This window comes from Thunnus albacares, chromosome 18 (assembly GCF_914725855.1).
Source record: "Thunnus albacares chromosome 18, fThuAlb1.1, whole genome shotgun sequence".
NCBI classification, from domain to species: Eukaryota; Metazoa; Chordata; class Actinopteri; order Scombriformes; family Scombridae; genus Thunnus; species Thunnus albacares.
Window position 1 is genome coordinate 12,454,950 of NC_058123.1, and position 25,597 is coordinate 12,480,546.

The 25,597-nt window shown below is 41.3% G+C and overlaps 1 protein-coding gene and 2 long non-coding RNA genes across 4 annotated transcripts in view; 2 read left to right on the forward strand and 1 right to left on the reverse strand.

Moving 5' to 3' along the window:
* LOC122968640 (zinc finger and BTB domain-containing protein 7C) lies at window positions 1-20,065 on the forward strand. 2 transcript variants are annotated; one of them, XM_044334019.1, is made up of 4 exons: window positions 1-138; window positions 16,276-17,004; window positions 17,111-17,784; window positions 18,118-20,065. In XM_044334019.1, exons 2-4 carry the CDS (start codon window positions 16,303-16,305, stop codon window positions 18,737-18,739), a joined length of 1,998 nt encoding a protein of 665 aa, XP_044189954.1. In that variant the 5' UTR covers window positions 1-138; window positions 16,276-16,302; the 3' UTR covers window positions 18,740-20,065. The 2 variants fall into 2 exon arrangements, with proteins under 2 accessions (XP_044189954.1, XP_044189953.1); XM_044334018.1 differs by lacking the exon at window positions 1-138 and adding an exon at window positions 9,203-9,802.
* LOC122968645 overlaps window positions 13,160-25,597 on the forward strand; it is a 20,607-nt gene continuing 8,169 nt past the window's right edge. The window contains exon 1 of the long non-coding RNA XR_006398859.1: window positions 13,160-16,088. This is a non-coding gene — a long non-coding RNA (uncharacterized LOC122968645). The remainder of the gene's footprint in view (window positions 16,089-25,597) is intronic.
* Window positions 16,892-24,278, reverse strand: LOC122968643. The gene is made up of 3 exons (XR_006398858.1): window positions 23,662-24,278; window positions 18,655-18,747; window positions 16,892-16,978 (listed from the first exon to the last, which is right to left on the reverse strand). It is a non-coding gene; the product is annotated as an uncharacterized LOC122968643 (long non-coding RNA).

A 25,597-nucleotide genomic window follows, 5' to 3' on the forward strand; every position in this document is an offset into this window, starting at 1 on the left:
ATTTGAGCTTCTCGTGTCTCTATCTCACCCGCTCTCACTTTCACAAGTCTGCTGCCAGTGCGGAGACAGTGTTGAGTTTCCTGACAAGGACTGAGTGCATGAGAAAGGAACTGAAATCAAAACGTCACTTCTTAAAAGGTCAGTAACATCTCACTGTCTCTTTCATTCTCATTTCTTTTCTGTTTTTTTTTTATTTCATAGCAATACTATTCCTCATATCCTCCTCCAAAAAAGTCATAATGAGTGGTTCATAGTTTCTGTGTTGTGGCAAAATTTCAAAGCATGCAAGAGCTGTCTGCTACCTACTGAGTGCCAGAATCAACCTAAAGGATGGCTGACCTTTTGTAGAATCGGGTTCCTTTGTGTTCCCATTTTAAGTTGCAAATTGCTCCACGTCTCAAAACTTTTTATAACAGGACATGCAGTTAAAAAGGGATGTCAGTTATTCTCAGAAGCTGTCCAGAAACTTTCCTGCGTGTATCTGTGTGCAACAGATGTGCACTCAGTGAAAGCCTCCCCCTTCGCATAACAGCCACACACTGAGGAGGAAGCAAGTGAAAGCATGACAAAGCTGGAACACATTGAAAGACTGATATCATCTTTTCTTTTACTTGTTATTGAAGCCGCAGCGTGTATAACTACATGATGAATTATTGTGCATTATTTCTACCCCCAATATCATTTATTTTCATTTTCATCCTCACACTTCTGTCATCAAGACCAAGCGCGAGTGGTAGTAAAATTAAATGTAATGTATGGTATTTCACGTTTCTAATTGACATGGCAGTGATAAGCTAAGCGGGCAGGATGACATCTGTCCTCCAGGAATTCATCTTGAAACACACTTTCATTCTCAGATGAGACGTTTATTATCATGAGCGCAGATGTAATCTGTTTTCTTAACTCCATATTCTGTTTCTCGGCGCAACAGATGTGGGGGCAGAGGTGTGACATTCAAAATTATTTCACTCTTCCTGTCTGTGACCCCTCAATCGAATAGCGTGACTAACTGTTAACCTTTAACATAATGTTCAAAGGTGTTAATATATCACACTCACCGATCAATCAGATACTGATCTTGCGTCATTCTCTCTCCGAATCCGAGATATTATTCTGTAACTGAACCATTAGTAGAATCAATTGTGTCAGAATTTGTAATTGTGTCAAGTGTCCTACATTTTTCCTGTTAGCGAGAATGACATTGTTTTAACTGAAGAGGTTTCGGTGGTTAATGGAAACTGTTCTGTGAATGATTATACATTTAAAATTGTATATAAACTAGATGCAGTTGCTCACGAATCACTCAGTTTCTAGTTGTGGTTCGAAAATGCAAATAATCTTTAGTTGAATCACATTAATGACAAGTAATTCAGACGCAAACACATGATTGATGATTCATAAAAGATGTCTTTTACTTCAAGTGTACTCTTAACTTGCAAAACAGACGTGCTTTACCCTCAAATGTTTATTAGCCTTCATCATTAATGAAAAAAGCAAGCAGCACCTACAGTACAGAGCTCTCTTCCTGTCACAGAGGGGGTTAGATAGGGATAAAGTTAAGTACCACACCTACTCCAGTCACACACCATAACTAGAGCCTTCTGTCTGTCTTTATCTTTCTCCAGGATTATCTGAATTGAACCTGATCCATGCTGGTCTTTTGTAATAAGGCCTCTCTTACATCAGTGTGGTTAACAAATATTACCCGAGGCAGATTTCATTCATGTTTGTACAATCTCACCTATAGCATACAGGATACGATAAGCCGACATTCAACTAACTCTATAAGGAAATTGACCTTTTATTTCGCACAAAAATGAATCGCATGTAAAGTACCTGATTGAGAGAAAGAGAGACTTAAGCGCAGTGGATGAATGTGTCAAGCGATTGAGAATGTGGCTTCATAATTGCAAAATGATGCAACGTGTTCATTACGAGACTGACAGAGTGAATGAGTCCACACGCCTTCTTCCCACCTGACAGTGTGTGGGCATGCCCATGTAACAGCATTTACACAGGGATACACAATCTGATTTTAACCTCCTATGACACACATGTCATCTTGTCACAGTTGTCTAAAATCAGCTTTAGTGTTTTCAAATCCTGCTCAGACAATCTCTGCCACAAAATGTCACCCAATCACCGAGGTGTCGTGAGGACATATGCGGTGTACCCTCAAAAACCCAGCTTGCATTCAGGTTGAGGGTGTTTGTGTGTCTACAATGGCCGAGTAGCCATTTGTGCGTGTTTATGTGTGCGTGCCCGCCCTCCTCCGTAGGACTGAGGTCCAGGTTTTGTTGTGTGGAGTTGGGCTGGGTGAGTAAGCCGCCCCTCACAGATGAATAGAGGATGGGAGGAGGCTTGAAGAGGCTGCCGTGGGTGGGAGGCCCGAGCCCTGCCAAAAAAGCTCCTTCTGTGGGATTTGTGTACTTTTGCGCTCCTCACGAAACACAGCGCCTGGCTCAAACGACAAAGCAGTCAGGGAGGCAGGCGCTCGCACTCCCAGAGGTCGGCTCGATCGCACCCTCTCTGCTTTTCAAGCTATATTCTTCCTTTGCATTTACAATTTCTCAATTTCCACCATTCTCCTCCTCTCCTCCTCCCTCTCTTTTGCTGCTGCTGCTGCTTGTCTTCACTTTTCAGCATTTCCCGTTAACAAAGTGACTGATTATGTTCACACACTTTAACAACTAGGTCACCTGGAAGCACATCAGGCCCCAAACTAACTCTTTAGCTTCCACCTTAAAACAAAGCACACAGCACAACTAAATGCCATTTGCAATATTAGAAATTAGCTTAAAACAAGATTTGCATGGCAATCCCTGCAAAAAATTAAATATTCACATCAGTACATAACATTATTTTTGAAGTATTGTTTATTTTAAAGACTTACCTAATTGCAGTGTTTTATTTGATTCTCTTTCGTATTGAGTCACCTCTGATAGCACTATATATCAGAGTGGAAATGTGTCTTGCAGCGGTTTCTATATTCCTTAGCAGGGTCACAGTCATCAGAGAAATATTTATTTGTCATACATTTCAACATCTGAAATGTCAGTGTCAGCCACAGTTTGTAATGTGGTTGTTCAACAAAGCATTTCACATACAAATTTGTGGGTGTTTCCTGAATGTTACCTAGATTATAGACAACAGGCCCCCTGTAACCACTGGCAACCCACCTTAGTGACAAATGCAAAGAGACATGATTCCCAGCTTGGCAATCAGGCAAAAAATGATGACCTTGTAAGTTAGAAAACGAAAGCTCTACTTAATGGTAAAGAGCTCGCATGTCATTCAGCATTAGGGAGTTAAATGAAGAAGAGAAGAAAGGGAGAAAAAAAAACAGAGCACAATTTCATAATGTCTAAAAGAAAGATCTGGGTTGAATAAGTGGGTCCACCCACCTGTGTGTGAGAGGCAGCGAGAGAGAAAGCAGGGCTGGATGGCAGTTTTAGAGACATGAGTGTGTGGGTTAGGCTAGCTGGCCTGCTTATGCTATCTAATCACTGGGAGAGAAAGGAGAGCAGCATGCCTTGATCCACCCACCCACCCCAGACAAACAGCAGTTAGCCTGCTAAGTACTATATGTGGTTGCCTGCAGCTCTGGGCCGTACATGAGGGAACGGAGATAAAATGTGACAGAGTCTGCAGGTAACACGCATTCAGCACAATCATGTCTCATTGTGTGCTGGGGGGAAGGATAGATGTGTCAGTCTAGAAGCTACTATGGGTCACGACTGCATGTGAAAGTGTGTGTGTGTGTGTGTGAGTGAGCGTACGCTTGTGTGTGTCATTAATGAACAAGTTGGTCCTAATCCAGTAGGTTTTCAGGTGGTAAGAAAATCGATGAGAGTTCACTGACTCATTTTTGGTTTTTTTTCTAATTAGCTAAACTGGTCTTAACCTAAGGCTAATCTTTTAAAAACAAGTAGTGGATTCACTCATGAAACTGAGAAACAGGCTAGTTAACAAAAACATACATGTAGGTTCACATTTTCTTTGTTTCACCACTGTGTTGATTTCACTGCTTCTCTTTTGTCATTTGGCTGATTTCGGTGAGATACAGATTACTTACCTCTGTGATACCTGAGTGGGTGGGATGAGTTTGGGTGTGAGTCCAAGAATAGTTGACCTGCGCAACACACTTGTATATTTGTGAGCATGTGTTTGAATGTGGTCCGCCATCTCGTGCATGTGTGTGTGTGTGTGTGTGTGTGTGTGTGTGTGTCATGACAGGCATCTGTCTCCCCTGCCCTGCAGCCTGTCTGGTTTTAATTAGGAGGTGCCAGAGTGCCCTAGGGCTCTCCTGCTGACACACACACACACAAACATGCATACACACACACACTACCTGAGGGCAGACAGAGGCTGTCCCACCAAGGCTGGCCTCCTTCTCGTTATCACCATAAGGAGTTGTCCTCATTCACCCCACGACCCTCCCAACACACAGACGCGCTCACACACACAAATATTCACACCAAGCCAATCAAATGAACACAACACAATACAATACCCAGATACATTCAGAGGCAGAGGGAGGGTTGACTCCATGTACATTTTGTTTGCATTTTTGGGTCCAGAATAAATTTCTATATTCTAGTGAGAACAAAAAACATCAAAAATGACAAGAGTGGCCTTAAACATAAAGAATAATCATGTTTCATACTCGGCAAAACATCACCACAGACATTCTTGTTTTCCGTCATTGTGGTTCATGCAACATATTACAGCCGCCTGTGAAGCACTGTAACTCGCAGCTCTAAATATGCAGCTTGTGTACTTTACCTCCCTTCTGGCAAAGCTTCCAATACTGATTAGAATGTTTGAAAAAGAAGACAAAACATGAGAAAGTTAAAGCACAAACAGACAGGCCAGCAGAAAGTAAACGCCCTCACCTCATTCACCCGGATGGCATGCTCCAAGGTGAGTTCTAATGACCTCACTTGCAATGACAGATGGGTGTGTGAGTGTGTGCGAGCATGTCTGAGAGTTTGTCTTCGATTGAGCGAGGCAGAGTGAATTATTGCTTGTGTGAGTGTACAGTAGGTTTGCGCAGATTCCAGCCTCCCTTTGTGTTTGAGCAACACTGCATCTATGTGTGTGTGTGTGTGTGTGTGTGTGTGTGTGTATGTCCCTGTCCTTGGACTTCTGGAGGCAGGGGGTGTAGACTGCTGCATTGCTCTATCTCTGAACTTTGGGGGGATGACTGCCTCCCTTTCCTGCGTCTCTCCTCCACCAGGCCACACCTGGCTTTCCAGACACCAGGGTAAAGGGCACAAGCTGGGCTGGTTGTATTTGTCTGACTGTACAGTTATTAATCCAAGGAAGGGCAACTAAGTACTTCCGTAAACTCCTTTTCAATGTTATTTTTCTATGCAAACATTGCTACATCATTTTAAACCTGTTCTATACAGTGAGCTTTTCCAGTCAACAGCAATCTGAGATTTAGCTGAAACTCCACTTTGTTTTTGTTGTTAGAAGAATTGACAGAAACCATTTTAACAGTTTGAACATGTTATTTGTTAAGTAAACATTAACCAATTTTGTGGTCGATGTTGCAACTCCAATGCAATTACTGCACACTTATCAAAACAGTGTCAGAGGTGAATGCTCGGGAGCTATCAAGTAATTTTAAATTATGTCTTATTATCTAAATATGTATTATTAACTGAATGAATGATAACGTCTATCACCGCTTTGATCCAGACTGAAAGATCACAACAATTATTGGATGGATTACTATGAAATTTTGTAGTGACATTCATGGTCCCTGTGACTTTGGTGAACCCCCAACTTTTAATGTAGCGCCACCAGCAGGTCAAAGCTTCCGCTTATCCTTTGAAATATCTCCACTTCTTTTGATGCAAAATTTTGTACAAACATTCATGGTTCTAAGAAGATGTATCGTGATGACTTTGGAGATCCCCTGACATTTCCTCTAGCGCCATCATGAGGTTGACGTTTGTTGTTTTGAATGAAATTTCTCAGCAACTATCGGATGTTACACACGCACATGCGTGTTCCCTTCAGGATGAACTGTACCAACTAGCGCCATCATCAGGTCAAAATTCTTTAGTTCATGACCAAATACCTGCAAAACACTGACATTCTTGTCAGCCTCGGCTGCCATTTAGTGATAATTAGTGAATGCTAGCATGCTGGGGAACATGGTAAACGTTATACCTACGAAACATCAATACATTAGCATTGTTGTTGCAAGCATGTTAACATGCTGATGTTAGCATTTAGTGCATGGCTGTGTCTAAGTACAACCTCACAGAGCCACAAGTGTGCTAGTCACACGTCCTGTTTTTTCTTTCCTAAATGTTCAGCTGGTAACTGAACAGCTCAGTGATTTTGAAAGTAGTAACACACTATGCACAATAAACGAGAGGAGGTTTGAATATGGAATATGACTTGGGGCTTGTGGTTATGTGTGTATATGAGAATGCATACAGCCATGTGCCTGTGTAGGAAGGTGGATTATTCACACAACAGTGATAGGGTTGCTGCCTGACAGTCTAGCAGTCTGGTATCACTCAATGGAGCTTTTTACATTAAGCAAGAGAGGGTAAAAACCTTTTAGGTTTTAACGTTTTCTATGACTTAATAATATTAACAGTATTAAGTGATCAGCATCCAAGGCTAGAACGTCTTCACCTTCAGGGAACTGAATTTATAATAATGATGAGACTGTTAGTTAGTGTGTCCTTGTGTTCAACACACACATGCAACACTGGTGCTCTATGATAAGTGGCTAAAGTGCTGCTGCAATTTGATGAGTTCTTACTTTTCTGCGAGACGGAGAAAGATTAGATTTAAAACAAGTTTGTATTCTTATGATAGACTTCTGCTCACAGTGAGCCAAGCTGAGAACAGCATCAAAGTGTCCATGATCATCATGTAATGATGCTTCACACCCCATCCCCCCTCCAAAGTGCCAATCTGGTGCCCTGGTACGTGTATCTTGCTGGGCGCAGTAGGTGGCAGTAAACAGGTACGTTGACATGCCAGACAGACAAAACAGATGACTATTACTCAGCCCCTTGAATCCTCGTGTCTTGTGACTGTTGCACTCAGACCGAGAGACAAGACTTGTCATTTCTTGGTGTAAGCTTACACTCAGAGAGCATGGAAGGAGAGGAATGGAAAGGATCCAGTGTTTAGCCTGATGATTATACAGCAGAAATATAGATTTGATCCTGAAACACCAAGATGCATTTTCTTGTTTTTCAGACAACAATAAAATTGATTTCATGTATTACAATAGCATAATGACAACATGAATCTGCCTTTCAGCCTTGCTACACTGTGATTAAATTAAACAGCCTGTTAATTGGCCCGAGACACTTGAAACTATACCATAAACTGAGCAGTGCATTTTACACAATGTGCAGTATAGCTACCCCATTAGACCACTGGTCTGTGTCAATCATGGCCTCTGACAGTTTGCAGTACAACAGCCTGCAGTTTCATTGAGTTTAGAACAAAGCAATCCACACAGGTACCACTTACAGTGTTGCTATGACGGCAGCGACGTGTTTAGAATAGATAGCCGATCCTATAGGATGGCAAATGTTGTTTTTCTGGCTGTCTGGCTGGCCTGTTAGCAGTTAGTGGCTAACCCTGTTTATATATACTAGATGCCAATGTGAGCTGGCCTCAGCTCTCACCCTCTACAAAACAGTGTAAACCACCAGGGCATGGGCTGCGGTTTGCTTTGGTCCATGTTTTCCCCAGGGGGAAGTGGGCATAGCCGTCTGATGTACACTCTGATGTCTACTTGTTTGTGTAGGTTAACTCGACACAATTTGACTGCTTTCACAGCCTGATTGTCGGTTAAGATTTATGGATGGTTAGAAATATTTTAGTAGATTGGAAGGTCCAGTAACCACTTAAAATAACAATGGCTCACTGCATATTCTACCTTTATGAATTAGATAAGCTATGATTTGCTCTTAATTGTATGTTAGGTCATTAAATTTAGTTTTATTATCTGCACCACGACTTTGAATATTTTGAGGTCACACAAAAAAAGAAGTGTTTAAGAGGAAAATATATCACTCAGGCGGTGTGTGCTTCCTGCTGTAAGCGAGCTTAATTGAAAAAAAAAAAAAAAGTATTACAAATTATGTCATACAGGAAACCTTCCCTCACCCAATAGCTGTTTCAGATCCTATGAATGTACTATGTCATAGTAAAAAGTTTAGCCTGTCTGTGAAGGCAAAGGAAACACTCTTTCTCCCTTCATCTTCCTCTCTATATGTTTCTTGCTGTGCTACAAACACAGAAACACTTTGACCCAACGTAGGATGTGGCTTTGTAAGTCACTCTTCCTTGCCATTTAGTTTTGCTGCCATGAACTGTGTTGCTCTCTTTTTTTGCTTGCCACAAATTTTTGACGGTGAAAATCTCCCCAAAACAAGAAACCTAACATGGTTCCTCTTCTATACATCCAATGTATATCTGATTTCTACACATTTCTGCGTAAACTTCCTCCTCCTCTACTCAGACCGAGGTGGTGGTGTGCTCACCAACTGTTCCCCTGCTTCAGCGCTTTCTGACTCAAAACAGGAGTCTAACGTTGGCCTTCTGCTCTCCGCAACCTGCTTTTTGAAACCTTGGTTACAAAAAGACGTTTTAACAAAAGAGAAAATAAGTAAGCGGTAACGTGGTATTTTAGAGCATCTGTGGTTTTAATTCTCTTTCACATGTAGTCAGCTTTTAAGCGATATTTCCTCTAAATCTAGCACCATTGACTGAATCAGTCGGTTTAATAGGATTCTGAACACAGGGTGTGAATAAGAATTTACTGGGGCTGGGGGGGGGGAAATGCCCAGCGTGCCCAGTGTACCTTATCTCCTGTCTCTTACCCTACAGTTTCTCAAAGTTAATTTGGAATTTATTTTTTAGTGGAATTATATCAATAACAGGAAAAGAGAATAGCAGGACTCACTTTTTTTTAACAGGTGTAAAAGAGAAACTAACAAGCTTTAAGTTGCAGTTGTGTTTCTGCTTCTGTATTACTACTTTTAGTCCTGTACATCTCCTCATCTCAGCTTGAGACAAACCAACAGAGGTGCACAAAATAGTTTCCCAACTTTTCTCTCTTTTTCTCTTTTCCTTTTTTTTTTTTTTTTTTTAACCCTCCCTCAGTCTCCCCAAACAACCCCTTTGAGTTTCTTTGCCCCGGTCCCTTTATACCAAAATCCACTCTAACACAACTAAAAATTCATTTTGTCTGACCTAAATCAGAGGGTGTCTGCGCCATGGGCTTATTACACAGTGCGCTTAAACTTGTGTTGTGGAGGAGGATGGGGTATTATTATCTTCCAGCTACCCACCCTGCTATAAAAACTAGTGGTGTGACATCTCCACAGCGCAGTGCTGCTGCCCTCCCTCCCTTCCTCTCACTCTCTAGCTCGTCCTACATGAGCCACACACAACAGTGAGCCTGACTCTAAACTCCACACTAGCCACTCTGCTACACAGACAGACCCAAGAATCACACTCTGCTCTCCTCTGCTGCTCTGCTTTTGCTTCCCTCCACTGGATATTCCACTCTGGGTGTTTTTTATTTTTTATTTTTATTTTTTATTTTTGTGAATGGGCATCCGTGGCCAGTGTGAGGAGCTTGTGAATGGACTGACTGCCTTAGCTGACTGATTGACAGACTGGCAAAGAGAGAGGCAGCTGTGTTTCCATTAAAAAAGGGCAATGCTGAGAGGTCAAGCAAGGATCCACAGAGCCTCTTGGTAGTCTGGAAATACAAAGACACGTGAGGGGAATCGAGAAACTGAAGGTACGGTAGGTGATGGTTGCTGAAAGCTGTGGAATGCAGGGGAACGTATCAAGACATGTGTGAATTTATGTGGATGCCAGAGTTTTGGAACATGCACATGGGTGTGTGTCTGTTCGTATATGTCCGTAATAATTTGTCACAGTGTTTCAGAGTGTGTTTGTGTGAGAACAAGCTCGCACTTGTGCGTTATGTTACAGTGTGCACACGTGCATCAGTTAGTGTACCTATTTATGTGAGGCTTAGCCTACTGCTTTAGATCATAAAGGCCTGACAAGGTGCAAACAGGTCAATAAAGTCACTCAATGACTCGTGTAATTATTTAGCTTGTGGTGTAAATATTGTGCTATAAAACGCTGGAAATAGCACGAGCGTTTATAGCATCACAGCACATCTTGGAAATGTTAAACATAGTAGTTTTAGTAGACTTAAGTATGTGTTTTGTCTCCAACAGTAATTACACATTTCAGTTTTTGATATTCCATATCTATATGTCACTCTCCTTTAATTCCAGGAGAATTGCTCAGGTAATTCAAAAAAAGTTAAAGGGGACATTTGGGAGTGTGGAGAAAAAAAATTAAAAAACATGTTGTGGATTTAAGGCTGAGCTGTAAATTATTGTTTACAAGCAGCTTGTTGTCAGTCAGCTTATAGACCTCTTACCTCATGTAGTTACTAAATACCATGACCAATATTACAATTATATTTGTTTACCAGTTGTTTTTTATTCAGGCATAGCGATGTGTTTGTGCTCATGGCATTATTATTTATTCAAATGATTCACACAAATAAATTTTTAAAAAAATGAAAAGAAAAAAACCTAAAAATGCAGTTTACCTGAATATGAAATAAAATACAGAGAATCTATCAACATGTAAAAATGTAACATAGAATCAGTGTATACTCTGTACTGTATTGTGCTGCTGATTTATCAAACAGTGGAACATTTATCTAGTCCTTTTATAAGAGTGGATGTGGTTACACACCCACTCAACAGACTCAAAAATAGCGACAGGTAATTTAATATAGATCACTGTCATACCAATGACATGTTTGCTTAATCACATATTGTAACTCTGATTATATCTCATTAGCTCCAGTCAGTACACCTGCTAGTGTGTAATAACTTTTGTTCTTCAAGGCAGAGTGCCCAGAAACTTTTACGTATTTGTTTTTTAATTATTTAAAATATATTATGGTAGCGAGTGGACCCTTTCTTTAAGGGCGCCATTTGTGGATGTTAGAAGAATTCAAATAAAGAAGCCTAGCAGCATTTTAATGGAGGCTAAATGATAAAACCGCAAAACACTCTTGCTTCAATGAGAAAAGGATGCTTTCTAATTTTACATTGTATCATCCTCGCCTCACTTGTGGTACTGAATACAACCTTCCTCTGTTCAATTGGTGGTCTTTATTCAGAGAAAAACAAAGACACAGAAAAAAAAAAGAAATAATCTGTCCTTTGTTTCACGGCGAAGGGTCTGGAAGCAACATTCTTAATCACTGAAGTGATATTCAGCAGTGAACCGTAAACTTTTGTTTACTTTGGGGTGAGAGAGATAATGGTGTGTAGCTGTGGGCCCCCCTGAAGGCTCAAGAGATGACACTTAGCGCAAAAAGGCTCTTGAAGGGGCAAAGTGGGTTAAATTGGCCTCCAGAGCTCTTAAGACCAGTCCAGTGTTTACTTATCATACTTCTAATAAATACAAATTCCACAGTAATTAAAGGCATAAATCAATGACCAGTTGCTAAAGTAATCTTAATGAATAATTAAATATAACAGTGAGTTGGTACACCTCTGTTGTTTAAAGAGTGGTTTGTTTTGCAAGATTTGCAGAAATTTGTTGAACTTGTGGGCTGATTTGCTACCAAAATGGTAATAATATTTATTTTAAGTCTTTCTATACTTACATTAAAAATGTATATGGCTGCACACTCATTTCCTTAAACCCTATTTGTTGTGCAGTGTAAATGTGGTATGAATGTGCACCAAACTCTGTAAAGTCCACATAAATAAGTTCCAAACAAGCCTCAACTTGTGCAGTTAAATGCTCACTTTTGGCTCCGACATTTCATCATTACTACACAGATAAATACACAATCCATGTTGTCTAAGCGGCATTATTATGTCCTGCTCACCACTGGAAGTGACAGCAATTAAGATAAAAATGTAAAACTCTCCCTATGCGACCTATAAGCTCCAGACAATCGTGCTCCATACATGAACTGCAGGCACTCATTTAAAAACGCCAACTGAGGAAGAGTCTCCTAGAGAAACAGGTGCACCGGTGTTACACTGGTGATAATGGACTAGCCTACACAGTAGGTCAAATGAATGTCTTCTCTTAATGAGGGGGTGAATTTTGGTTGTCAATACTATAAATTATTGGCCATGCAATTGTCCATCTGTGACAGTTGTTTAGCAGTTGTTTGCTATGGGCAGTTGGTGACAAGGGAAAACTTTGGCTGCTGGTGATTTAGCATGTGGGTCAGGTGGATGCACTGGCCTGACAGGGATAAACTAGGCTTTAGCTGTTGTAGCTTACAGGCCAAATGAGCGTCTGCCTGTGACAAGGGTTGAGATGGACATTAGCTGCTGATTTGTGGCCTGAGCGGTCAGGGATGGGGACAAGTTAGCTGCTCTACTCTGGACATAATGATGATACAGCTGCAACAGGGGGAAGAAGAACGAGAAAGGAAGAGGAGGAGGAGAAGAAGAAGAAGGAGGATGAGGAGAATGATTAGGAGGAGGAGGAGGAGGAGGTGGTGGTGGTGGTCAGAGCCCGGAAAGCAGATGAAGTTCTTGGGAGGAAGACGACATTGAATGGAGGTGACACATAATTTGGGGTGGGAGTGCTGAGTTGAAAGTGTTAGTGACTAAGTGAAGCATGAGAGGAGACGTGGCCGGTACAGGCAGCCGGAAGGAGAGACAGAAAGAAAGGCAAGACTGTACATTAGAGGTCAGTTTGATAATTGAGTTGATACTGCTGTCAGTGTGAAGCAGTATGATGCTTGTGTGATAAACAGAAGTAGATGCTACAGCTGATGACTGCAACAAAATATGACTTTCACTATTTATTTTTTTCAGTACTGGCAGGTTGTTACAGGCTGACAACCATTTATTGGGTCCATAAAAAAAACTTTCTCTTTCCATGACTCTGCTTGGAGAGTACGATGCAGCGAAATGACTTGAACAGTAATTATCAGAGCCCTTTCACAAGGCGTCCCCACCCTGGCTGCTCTTGTGGGTCGGGGGTGGAGGTGGGGGGGTGGGGGGGGCGTGGTGGGGGGTGTAAAGGGTTAAGGCTGTTTGGCTGATGAAATGTCGCTCCAGGACCTTGTGGTGGGAAAGCTGTGCCCTCCTCCCCTCCCTGTCTATGTGGCACATCCTCTTTAGATCCTCTCCACATTGTAATTAGGGGCCGGCCGCTAAGAGCTAGCGCTAGCTAGTGGCAGGCAAACAGTGGGAACAGAGGGGAGTGGTGCTCGCTGGGGCACCAAGAGAACAAACAGCAACAGCAGCACGTGGCCCATAGTTCCAAGAGTGGGTGGGATGGATCGAGAGCAAACGAATGACAGTGGGTTCGCCAAGCCCTCCCAGTCAGACTTGCTCTCTTTCTCTCCCTCTTATCCACTCGGTGTTGTGCCAAGCTCTGCACTATTGTTTGCCTTGGCAGGCTGTTACAGGGAGGGGCCCCTCCACTGGTGTTTGTGCAACCTGTTAGGGAACTTTTAGGGCCATCTGATCTCTCCCTTACTCTCTCACTGGAGATTCTCTCACCTTTTACCCAGGCTATTACTTTTATGAATGTTGTACATGTGGTGTGAAATATAATAGAAAAAGGATATCGTTCTATTCTTTATAGGAGCAACATCAATCTTCAGAGGACACAACAGAATCAATGGCAGAAGTTTTAATGTAGTGTCTGTTACCTGTGCTCTGAGTTCATTCTACACTGTGAGACTTGAAATTGAATACAGAGAGAATTTTTTTTTTTCCCTTTCATTCATTATTTTTATTTTAAATACACTATCTCATCACTTGGCCTGGACACTGACACTCTGTTGCTCTTTTGTTCCAGTTTTCCCACCGAGGTAGCTGCGTGGGTCTGTGGGCCTATATCCCATAGCACCACCCCCTCTATAGACATTTTAATTATGTCCACACTGTATCAATAGCATGAACATAGCAACAGTTACCTAGCAACAAGATCGACAAGAATAAACTACATGTAAGATTGGTATCCAAGTTATATACCTGCAGGTGAACTATGGGATTTTCTGAAATAGTTTTTTTTTTTTTCTCCCTCCTCTGGTGTGATCCGCTGCAGCACCAACGAGAAAATGAGACACTCAGGGTGTGTGTGTGTGTGTGTGTGTGTATATGTGTGAGTCTGTGTGGCTTCGGTCCTGGCCCATTTAGAGCCAGTCAACAATGCAGCTGTGGTGAACGGGGCTGCTTCAAAGTATTTTTCTACACATGCCTCCAGTGACCACCGAGTGTAGACGGCTAAGTTTAAGCTCTATTCATAGATGTGAATGAATGAGCAGACTGCCAGAGGAAGTTTTGTCACTGTAACTGTAAACAACAGCACAGTGAATCAACAGGTAGGAACTCAGGAAGCTGTGGAATGAAGATTTTAAGAAAACCACCAAGTGAGCAGAGATTTGCTCTATCGAGCTGTTCGTCACAGTGCTGTAATCAAATGAGTGTAGGGGGAATAGACTGCACACTAAGCATTTTGACAGGATACAGTAGGCCTATCGAGTGCACAATCTGACCTCTTTTGTCGTTCTCTTCATTTCTCACCACATCCCAATCACACACTGTATTGTTCAAATGAAAGTATCAGCCTACTTCATGCATGTATCTTGTAAAAAAGAGATGGACAATTCTCATTTTCTTTATCATTAAATCTCATTGCGTGTTTGAGTCTAAAACAGGAGCAAAAAAAAAAATCTAAAAAAGCCAAACAGTCTTATTCATGTTATCAAGATGATGGGTTTCCCTAACTCACACAGTTGCAACACGTTCCAACAAGAAATCGTGATAGCACATTCAAAAATAAATATTACCCGATGTGATGTTTGCTCAAAATGAGACATGCTGTATTTACCACTTGTTGCCTTTGCTGCACAGATGGCACACAAACAAGCATGCCTACAGTATATTTTCATAAAGCGAGTTTGTCGCTCATTGTGTTAACAATATCAGCTTCAGTGAAGAGCCTCCTCGTATTCAAATATCACATTTTTGAAAATCCTTCATCTAATGAATGGACGCTGCTTTACTGTCCGTGACACTCACATTTCAAAATGAGGTACAGGTGTGAGAACGAGGCACCAGACAAGAAACACTTGTCGCTCTTTTTGCTCTTTTTAAATCAGTGCTTTGTGACCCAGTTTCATTATTTACTTTGACATGCCCTCATCAGCTTCGTAATGGCACTTCCTCCTCAGTATAATCAGTTGCAGGTGCTGCTGCATCCCTCTAAAACTCAAGTGGAGTTTATGATTCTGACCTTTCGACTGTTGAGGGAGCAAGACACCAAATATTGTATAGACTTACATTAAGAAAAGTATTATTCACTGCTGTGTGTCATAGTGACGAACACGTAATGAGACAAATGATTAAATGCCAACAGGAAATCAAACAGGGCTTGTTGAAATTAATCAGTTTTCTTATCATGTGTTACATTCAGAGGTAAGCACCTGCTTTCCTGAAAGATAAACCCCTGATGATACAGAAGGTCATTCTAACAACAATTTTTATCACATATTTCCAGAATCCTCAAAGATTGTTTTCACCATCTGAAACCAAAAAAATATTCAGTCCGCTGCACAATAAAATAATTATTGACCTGTTCCCCAAGTTACAACTCTTGATCTGTACAAACCAATGTTTTATTATCAGTTATATTATCCTATATTAGCGTTATTTCCTGTTATTTTACATTTTCACACATAATCACTCCTTTTTGTTTTCTTGTGTCATACAAAACGAACAAGGAAATACATTTACTTTATTGATCAACTTGGGAAAATCTTTTTTTTATGTGCAGCAGACAGAATATTTTATGGACAGAAGAGTGTCTAAGGTTTCTGAAAATACCTTCAAAACTGCGTTAAGAAGGGCACAATGGTGACCTAGGGGTTAAGTTACTGACCCTGAAACACATCCCGGGTTTGCGTTCAGCCTGAAAACTTGAACTCGTGTCTTTCTCTGTCCTAATTTTTGTTAATCTCTCTATTCTCTGCATTAAAATGCTTTAAAAATGGCTTTTAATGAGTCTCTGTCATTTTTCATAAAAACAAACTCTGCCAGATGTGATGATAACAGGAAGTATAGGTATAATAATAAAAGACTCAGTAAATCAGTAAGTCAGTAAAAGGAAAATATATAATGATGTCTTTTTAAGGTTGACCTTTTTATTTAACTGTCACTAAACAGTTCATTTTTATTGCCTTCTATCTAGATAACCAAGAGAGGCAGAGAGCGGAGAATGGTTCATCACAGAGAGGAGGACCTGATTGGGATTCCCTTCCCCAATCACAGCAGCGACGTCCTCTGCAGCCTCAATGAGCAACGTCGTGATGGCCTGCTCTGTGATGTCATCCTCATCGTCCGTGACCAGGAGTACCGGACCCACCGCTCCGTTCTGGCCGCCTGCAGCCAGTACTTCAAGAAGCTCTTCACAGTGGCCACCACTGACGGCGGCCGTCATCACACGGCGGCCGTGTATGAAATTGACTTTGTCGCTCCTGAGTGTCTCACAGCCATTCTGGAGTTTGCCTACACTTCTACTCTGACGGTGACGGCGTCTAACGTCAAAGAGATCCTGAACGCCGCTCAGATGCTGGAGATTCCGTGCATCATCAACGTCTGCCTGGAGATCATGGACAGCGGGGGTGGTGGCGGTGGGGGGAGAGAGGAGGAAGGGGAAGAGGACGAGGAGGAGGAAGAGGAAGACGAGGAGGAGGAAGAAGAGGAGGAGGAAGAGGAGGAGGACGTGGGTTCGAGGAAGGATGAGCAGGAGGAGGACAATGTCAGCGAGAGGTCGCTGCAGTCGTCGGAAAGCAGGGGGGAGCAGACGCCTCTGGGGACGGAGGACTCGCCGCCTCCTAGCACCTCCACGTACCACCAGCAGTTTGACCTGCACAGAGAGTCCCAGTCACAGTCTCCAGACAACATGAGAGGAAAACAGGTATAGTTCATTAGACATTTTGTTATTTGTGCTCTTTGTATTTTCAAGGCAAAAAGGAAGACTACTCCTAAGTTTGAAAAGGTCATAATGTCATCTTGTGTTGCAGGAGAGTATGGAGAGTCGGGCTTTGAAGGATTTCTCCATCGAGTCTCTCCTCCAGGAGGGGCTGTACCCCCGTATGTCAACACTGGACAGGAGGGCCAACTTCTCTCCCCTCCTCCCAGGCTTCTACCCCTCTATGTGGGCTGCCGAGTTCCCGGCCTTCCCGCAACAGCTCCTGGACCCCAACCATCACCAGCATCCCCACACAGGAGCCTCGCCGCAAACCAGGCTCCTCCATGCCTTTCCAACACCCGCACCGCTCGAGGCCTCCAGGCCCCTTGATCTAGCTGTGAAAAGAGAGATCATAAAGGAGGAGCTGAAAGAGGAAGTCCCGCCCAGCCTGCTCCACGGTGACTTCCTGAAGGAGTTTGTCAGCTCGGGGCTGGGTAGCACCATGAACGCTGGGTCAGTGCCATCAGAGGGTCACCCTCTGGGTCCGATTAAGGATGAAGCTGACTTCCGGTCGTACCTGAGCTTCCTGAGCTCCGCATCCCACCTGGGGGCACTGTTCCCTCCCTGGCAGCTGGAAGAGGAGAGGAAGATGAAGCCCAAAGCATCGCAGCAGTGTCCAATCTGCAACAAGGTCATCCAAGGGGCTGGGAAACTGCCGCGACACATGAGGACGCATACGGGAGAGAAACCGTACATGTGCACTATCTGTGAAGTACGGTTCACCAGGTATGTGAAGCAACACTTCTTATCACACCATTTATACTTTGTACAAATGTTTAATATCAATAAACCACACAGAGATCATCTTGAGATCTTCGTTTTTCTGTGTGTTTTCACTACAAAGAAACAGGTTGTGTGAAACAGCAAGGTTAACGGAAAAATACCCCATGCTCTCATGACTGAGGTTAATCTGTTTTCACCTCATCTGAATATCAAAGAGCTTTAAGTGGAAAGCCCCTCCGCTCTGCATTAGTGATATCTCACTCACTTACATCCTCCTTCTTTGGCACATTTTCCACCCACAACATTTGAAAACATGTGGTTTTGTTCCTTCCCCAGACAAGACAAACTCAAGATCCACATGAGGAAGCACACAGGTGAGCGCCCCTACATCTGCCTCCACTGCAACTCAAAGTTTGTCCACAACTACGACCTGAAGAACCACCTGCGTATCCACACGGGCGTCCGTCCGTACCAGTGTGAGCACTGCTACAAAAGTTTCACACGGTCTGACCACCTACATCGACACATCAAGAGGCAGAGCTGCCGCATCTCCCGTCCCCGGCGGGGACGAAAGCCAGCTGCTTGGCGGTCGACACCCACTAGCAACTTCCTGTGCCCCCCACCTGCTGCTACTAACCGGTTTGAGGAGAACGGGTTAAGCTCTGCATACCAGGGAGTCAAGAGTCACGGACTTGGGGAGATGCTCGGCCTCGGTAACAGGGGTGTGGGATTTAAGAGCGTGGACGGTGTGGGCAGGGAGGGCAGGGAGGAACGGCGAGCAGAGGGGAAGCACGTCGCAGAGGAGGAGAAGACAGCAGCAGGGAGGCAGAGGGGAGTGTTTGCCTTCGCCCTCGCTGGAGAAGAAGTGCTTACCCACTCTCCATTTTATGCTGCAACCTCTGACCCCTGGACCATGAGACTGGAGTGTGCTCCACCCATCCCTGAGCCAGCCAAATGAATTCTGGCCTGTAGAGAGAGAGAGAGAGAGAGAGAGAGAGAGAGAGAAAGACAAGACAAGAAAGAAAGTCTCTTTAATCTCTGTGTCTGTTCTGCTCTAGGAAGCTAAAGCACCTTTTTAAAAAGTGAAAGAGTGAGATCAATGAACCTTTTGAAGCCTGCTGATGTGGCAGCAATGACACAGACTTTTTTGGGGGGGCGGGGACAGTCCAATTAAATAATTTCACAGATTTCATAATAAATAATTATTTCTGCCCTGTGAATGTTTACAAATACTTTGATAGCATTTAAGTAAGAGGAGACACTGCTAATGAGGAAAACATATCTGAATGCTGTTATATATATATTATTTGCATTATTTATCTACAAGGTAAATACTATTAATTCAAACTCCACTATGCCCTCTGAAGCAAGACGAGATGAGGCTTTTATACTAAAAAGTTTTAATATGCAAGAAGACATAAATCTACATCCAGAACATTGTAATTGATACATTTTTTAAATTAGTGACTATGATGAATGTAAAACACGTGATTACATGTACAAACCCAATCAAAAAATGTTTGGTATTGTAACATAAACATTTCAGTCTCATAATGAAGTGGAGACAAATTAATTAAATTAAATAAATAAGCCTTCATTCAAACGATTCACAGTGAGTTTAATTTTGGATAGCTGTGTTTAAGTGTTAAAAAGATGGATCAGTACTATAAAAAACATTAAAAAATGGTTTGAATTAGAGCAGGACGTAGTCTGGCACATGTCCTGGATATATGTGGTTATTTAATAATATTCCAAAACAAAAGGAACCCACTTGAAGTTTAAAAAAATCAGGATATTTTATAATGTATAATTATCCTTCCACTGCCTTGTTCTGATTTAAGCTCCTTGTCTGCACTATTGTAAATAGAAAAACTTTTGGCCATGGTGGTGTTAATTACGGTTGCGTTGCTGATGATGTAAAAACAACAAAAAAACATATATTGCTCTTAAAAAGACTTTGAGGCATCCATCCAAAGATGTGTACTTTGATATTTCACAGACTTGAATAAGACTTGTTTTAATGTTTATGTGTCTTCAGAGGATGTATATTTCTGACTAATCAACTGCCGCTTCAGCTTTGTGCTTGTGTTTTTCGGCTGCAACAAATCAAGAGGGTTTCGGCCCCATTTTTCATATAATGTTCATCTCTGATTTGTGTATAAAGAAGTTCAAAAATTATTTGAATTGAAATGGGAAAGTATTTTCTTGCTATTTATGCGTATTTAAATGAATGAGCCTTGGCTATATTTTGCAAATCTGTTTTATAAAGACACTAAATGTTGAACTTCGTTTTGGTCTGGGAGTATTATTTCCTTAAAATTACTAAAGTGTATGTGTGTATGTGTGTGTATGTGTGTGTGTGATCTTATCCTTCTACCTTTGTGAGGACCAATTTGAGTTTTGGACCTTGATAATGACGACATTTTTGCAAAGTGAGGTTGATGGTTAGAGTTAGGAGAAACAAATGTCAGTAAAGGTCCTTGCCAGTAGTGTGTGTTTGAATATCAGCCTTTATTATCAACATAGTAGATAGCCCGAAAATTATTTGATATTTGAAAACTAGAAATTTGATTGTCAGTTTTCTTTACAGTTTGGACAAAGTGACAGTGGTGTTTAATAAATATAAAGTGGGTTTTGTGTAAAGATCTGCATTTAATCACTTTCTTGAGATAATTTTCTTACATTTTTGCATTTTGCGTAAAACTAATGCTTCCTCTGCAAAGCGTTTTAGTGGTAAATGAACTGGTAGGTAATATTACTAATTGGATTACTTTCTTATTTTTGTTGTAGCTCACGTCAAACCCAGCGTAATTCATATTTTTACTTTATCTAATGTTTGTTTTTATAGGGACACGTATATAGCACGGACCATGGGCCAACAAAGCTAGCTTGCGGTCTTTTTAGTACAAAATTCCCTCTTTGTGTTTACACACAGTGTTTCTGTGCCGAGTTGCAGTGGAGGGATAGTAGTAGATAACAGAATTTTGTACTAAAAAGACAGTAACTTTGGAAGATATCCACTTGATTTGACTAACTCAAACTGTTGAAGCACATTAGGAAGAAACCTCTCACAGCCAGTATGAACAGAAGAAATCATTGCATCAGGCAAAGCCTGTTTCAGTGTTCATATGGACACGTGGCTATTATTTTAAGACAGACAGAAAAAATGTGTACCTATCCTTTAAAAGCTCAACTTTCCAATTTGAGTTCTGTGCTCAATGAGTTCCACATATTGATTGCACAAACAGAGAAAGACGTCTGTCCAAATGAGTCACATACTGTAGATGCCAGAAACCCTGAGAGGTATAGTTATGCCACTGAGCATGCAGCAAGATAAATATATATATATATAGTAGATGTTATCAGCTTCCTATCCTAAATTTTAACTGCATGATTATCTTAAGAAGCTTGATTGTTGTTCTGTAAAGTCTTCTTATGTCCAAGAAGCTAACCTACACGATAACTTAATGTCTATATTAGCATAAAACGGTGAGTAAAATTAGTTTCATAAAGTAAATGAGTGCATTAAAGAGGGCACTCAACACTACCAGCCACTACCTTGTATATTGTTCGTAACCACATGAATAAGACCACAGAACTGGAGACTGATAGGTTGTATTTACTGCGATGTTGGTGCAGCGGAGGCCAACACTGACTTTGTGTCTTACAGTATGTATGAAGTATTATTCTTGTCATTAATGAGGTTGTAGAAGATTTCATTCACCATGATGGAGGATGAGGGAGACAGACAGACAGCTAAGCAGACAAGGAGAACCTAGCTGTGATTGATTAACGTCACATCTTATTTGATAAATGTGTCTGAATAAATAAAATATAACAGATGATCAAAACCTCTAAACACTGAAACCTTTTCTAAGATAAATCCACTCTGGTTTTTTAGCGTGAGTTCACAGTGAGTCATAGGATGAAAAGATTCAAACCAACAATATACGTGAGCTATAAATATCATTTCAATACTGATACATTTAAGTAGTGACTTAATAAGGTTATTAAGGGGAATTTAAGATGTTTTTCTTTCTCCCACAGAAAGGTATACAACAAATAAGGCTTTACATTAATAATATTTTAAACAACCTGCACAGTAATGTGGTTTAAAGAGGTGGTATCAATAATTGATATTTACAATAGTGATGATTATGCTGCTGAGACTCATTCAGTCTGCCAAGCAAGTCTTTACAGCCAGAGCATTCACAGAGGTGTAGTTATGACATTGACTGAGAGTTTATTGATACTCTACAGTAAACGCATGATTACCACAAAGAAGGTGAAATTACTTTTTCCAAAGTTTTGGTTTCATCACTCAACTCTTTTTCATGTGTTTAAATGCTAATTTCATTGGTTTTGACTCATGTAGTACTTGTCTGTTTCTCCGCCCTGACCTCTAGTGGAAAACAAGTGGTACTGTAACCAACCCTGTTTGAACTTGATATATAAAAAAGAATATGTATGTTTATCTAAATTGATATACCATGTGACATTTAATATATAGTGAATGAATGTCTAAAATTGATGTTGAAGTGGCTCAAATCAATGTCTGAATATAAGATGGACATATTAGAAATGCTTCCAACTTAATAATATGACTTTATCCCTCTGGGGGGCACTATAGAGTTAAGATTGATCTCTACAGTAGCAAGTCAAAAAATAATTTGACTTCAGTGACTCCTTTACAGTGAAATATACAGTTCAAATTAGTTTAAAAGCTAATGACTAACTACACATTAATAAGCACCGTCATAAAAATATATTTTATATTCAGTGGAAGATGTTTTCCTTCTTCTAAAAACACCTGGTGAAATAATAGCAAGATAAAATGAAGACATAGACTAAAGACACTGCGGTGGAATCATTTTATGGGACACACGTAGAGTGCAAACCACATCCTTCATGTGGGGCAGAAAAGGTCTGCAGCAGCTGCTTCCTGGTGGTTCATTTAATTTTCCGCAAAGGGTTCACTGATGTGATGAGTTGTTGTGATAAACTGTGCACCTACTCAGTAATGGAGTGACAATGACTCACAGAATGTCACAGGAAGTAATTAAATAAAGAAAAGCTTTGCAGGAGTTACTCTTATCTTTGCGCGTCTGTTCTTATTTTTGTCACTGCCTGTCTTATCTGGTTGCAAAGATCTTAATATAAAGTGCTTTGCATATTGAAGAGAACTTATCTTTCAGGTTTATCAAAAAAAAAAAAAAAAAAAAAGCAGAAAAAAAATTGATCAGAGTTTTAGAATTAAGTTTCAGTAACAAGCAATAATTCTAATTCAGTTCAGTAAAAAGTAGCTCATGACACAATCCCAGCATAATAGATCCGGATGACATACAGCATGTGACATGCAAATATTATCAAGTAACATTATCAAACTTGCCTAAAGCGGTTCTAATCAATATTTGTATATTAACAATGGGTCAGAGGACCATGTGTAATGTGAAAGTTGTCCCTTATACTAATGAACCCACAGAGAATTCTCATCTTTTTGTGCCTTTCAAACTGAGAACATATGATTACATCTTGTGCATGCTGGCCCACTGTCACACTGCTGGGACATTGTTGATGTCATTAGTAACACCTGTGTTTGTCTGCCGTGAGAAAAGCCTGCTGTTTTGATTTTACAGGCTGCAACTTAACAGTTTTGGTTCCCTTTCACCAGTGGCAACCACTGCGAGGACATATTTTCAGTAAAAACAAAAAGCTGTGATAAACACGCGATACACAACCTGCCCAGCACCAAATAGTAGATAAACAAAGTTAACTGTCACATGTGTGCAGAACGAGGCAAAAGGGAACTAAATGCAACACCGAGGTAGGGCAGGTAAATGAAAAGCACTTAAATAAATCAATATCTAAAGACAGGCTTACAGATCGGTAACAGGAAGGCAGTCCAAACAGGCACCAGGTCCAGAGGGCAAGGCAGGCAGGCACGTCAAAAACTACAGAATACAGACAGAACAGGTGATCAGGATTAGAATACAGGTAACAGGATGAGATGGCTCGAATGCAAAGGCACGTGGCAACAGTGGTGAACCTGCAGGAGGAAATGTATGGCAGAGGACTGGTATATATGCTACTGCTGCTGATGGGATAGTGAGCAGCAGGTGAGGATAATGAGGGAGTGGCAACAGGTGAGCAGGCCTGGAGAGGGAATCAGGTGAGAAAGTCCGGCATCTGGTGGACAGGCGAAGAATGGCAGGAATGAAAAATTCAATAAATAATGCAGGGGGGAAGTGGAAAGAGGCTGGAGACAGGGCAAAGGGGCAGACTGAGCAAAATGAATGAGACAGACAATAGTCATGACAGTTAGCAACAGTTACCCTCAGGAGTTAAAACAGAGATAAGAGAGTGAATATTGGAATTATATTCATCAGGTCATGCCCCTAAATAGATGACAAATGCTGACAGGATATGCTATTTAGACTTTCCTCTCTACACTTGAATATGAATTTTGAAGATTTGATCATTGAGGATAGATACAAAACATATATCACACATTATATATGTTTTAACCTTAAAAAAGTCAGGTGTCAGGAACCAGGGGTGTACTGGGAAAGAAATTCGGCCCTGGACTTACCCACTGGGACTGGCCCGGGGAGTGTATACATGTCCAGTATATAACTTGATTGTGATTGGCCAGTGAACTCAGTCCCAGAACATGAACACAGCACGCTCTCAAGCACATCCCGAATTCAAAGCACACAGAGAGAGCCGGTAAAGAGACAGACAGGGCCGGTATAACCTTTATGGATTTTTTTAACGGTCCAGTACACCACTGAACTTAAGTGTTATTATCCAACCACACACACACTCTTGTTGAAAATAAAATGGTCTTTCATCTCAGCCGTCAGTTAGAGTGTGAGACAAGCACACAATTTCTGGTTTGTTTGTACATTTGCACCAAGCAGACAAAGTGTTAAATACGTATGTGTGTGTGTGTACACACGACTTCCTGAACCTCAACCCTCCTGAGGTGTGACTTCCTGACTTTTTCACCTGCAGTCCTTTCTGGGTTCCTCTCTCTGTTACTACTTACGTAGTCACCCCCCTGATGATCCTCAAGGCCCACTGTTGGTACACACAGAGTGGTCCTTGCCGTGTCTGGTTTTGTGTGTGCGTGTGTACTTTCACACACAAAGGAATGCCTGCAGCATTTCTAATGGGACATCCTCTGAGGAAGCAGTAAGACAATGCAAGTACACAATGCAGCTAAAAGTAAGACCACAGGGGCTGTTGGAGGTAACGCAGTCTGATGTTCTCTGTGGGGTTTCTGGGGGTCCGATGAGGAAACAGCTTCAAAACAAAAGGCCTTGCAAAAGCAACAATTCTTCTGTGACAATATCTCAAATACAAAGAACAATATGCATGACATAATTAGAAAGCATTTTGCGCTGAACAAACCTGTAATAAACATATAGCAACAGGCTCATGACAGATGTCATATTTGACAAAAAGCTACACATGGCTAATTTCTTGCTATAAGTGATTATTTGTCTACTCAGTGGCAGCTGTACTGAGCTGTAAACACAGCACTGACATATTATCACCTTGGAAACTTGACATGATATGTGTTTGCAAACACATCCTGTAGATGTGATGCAACCTTGTCATTCATTTGAAGTCTGTGAAAATGTAAATTAAATATTCATTCTCCTTTTAGCTCTGATGAGTGAACTCATGAGAAACATATCTAGCTCTTCAGCTGCTCAATGCTCCATTATGTTCACCAGCCATTCACTAACTTTGTCTGTTGTTTAGTGCTGGGCAGGTAGTGTAGAGTGGAGTGAAGTAGTGAGCTGTAAAA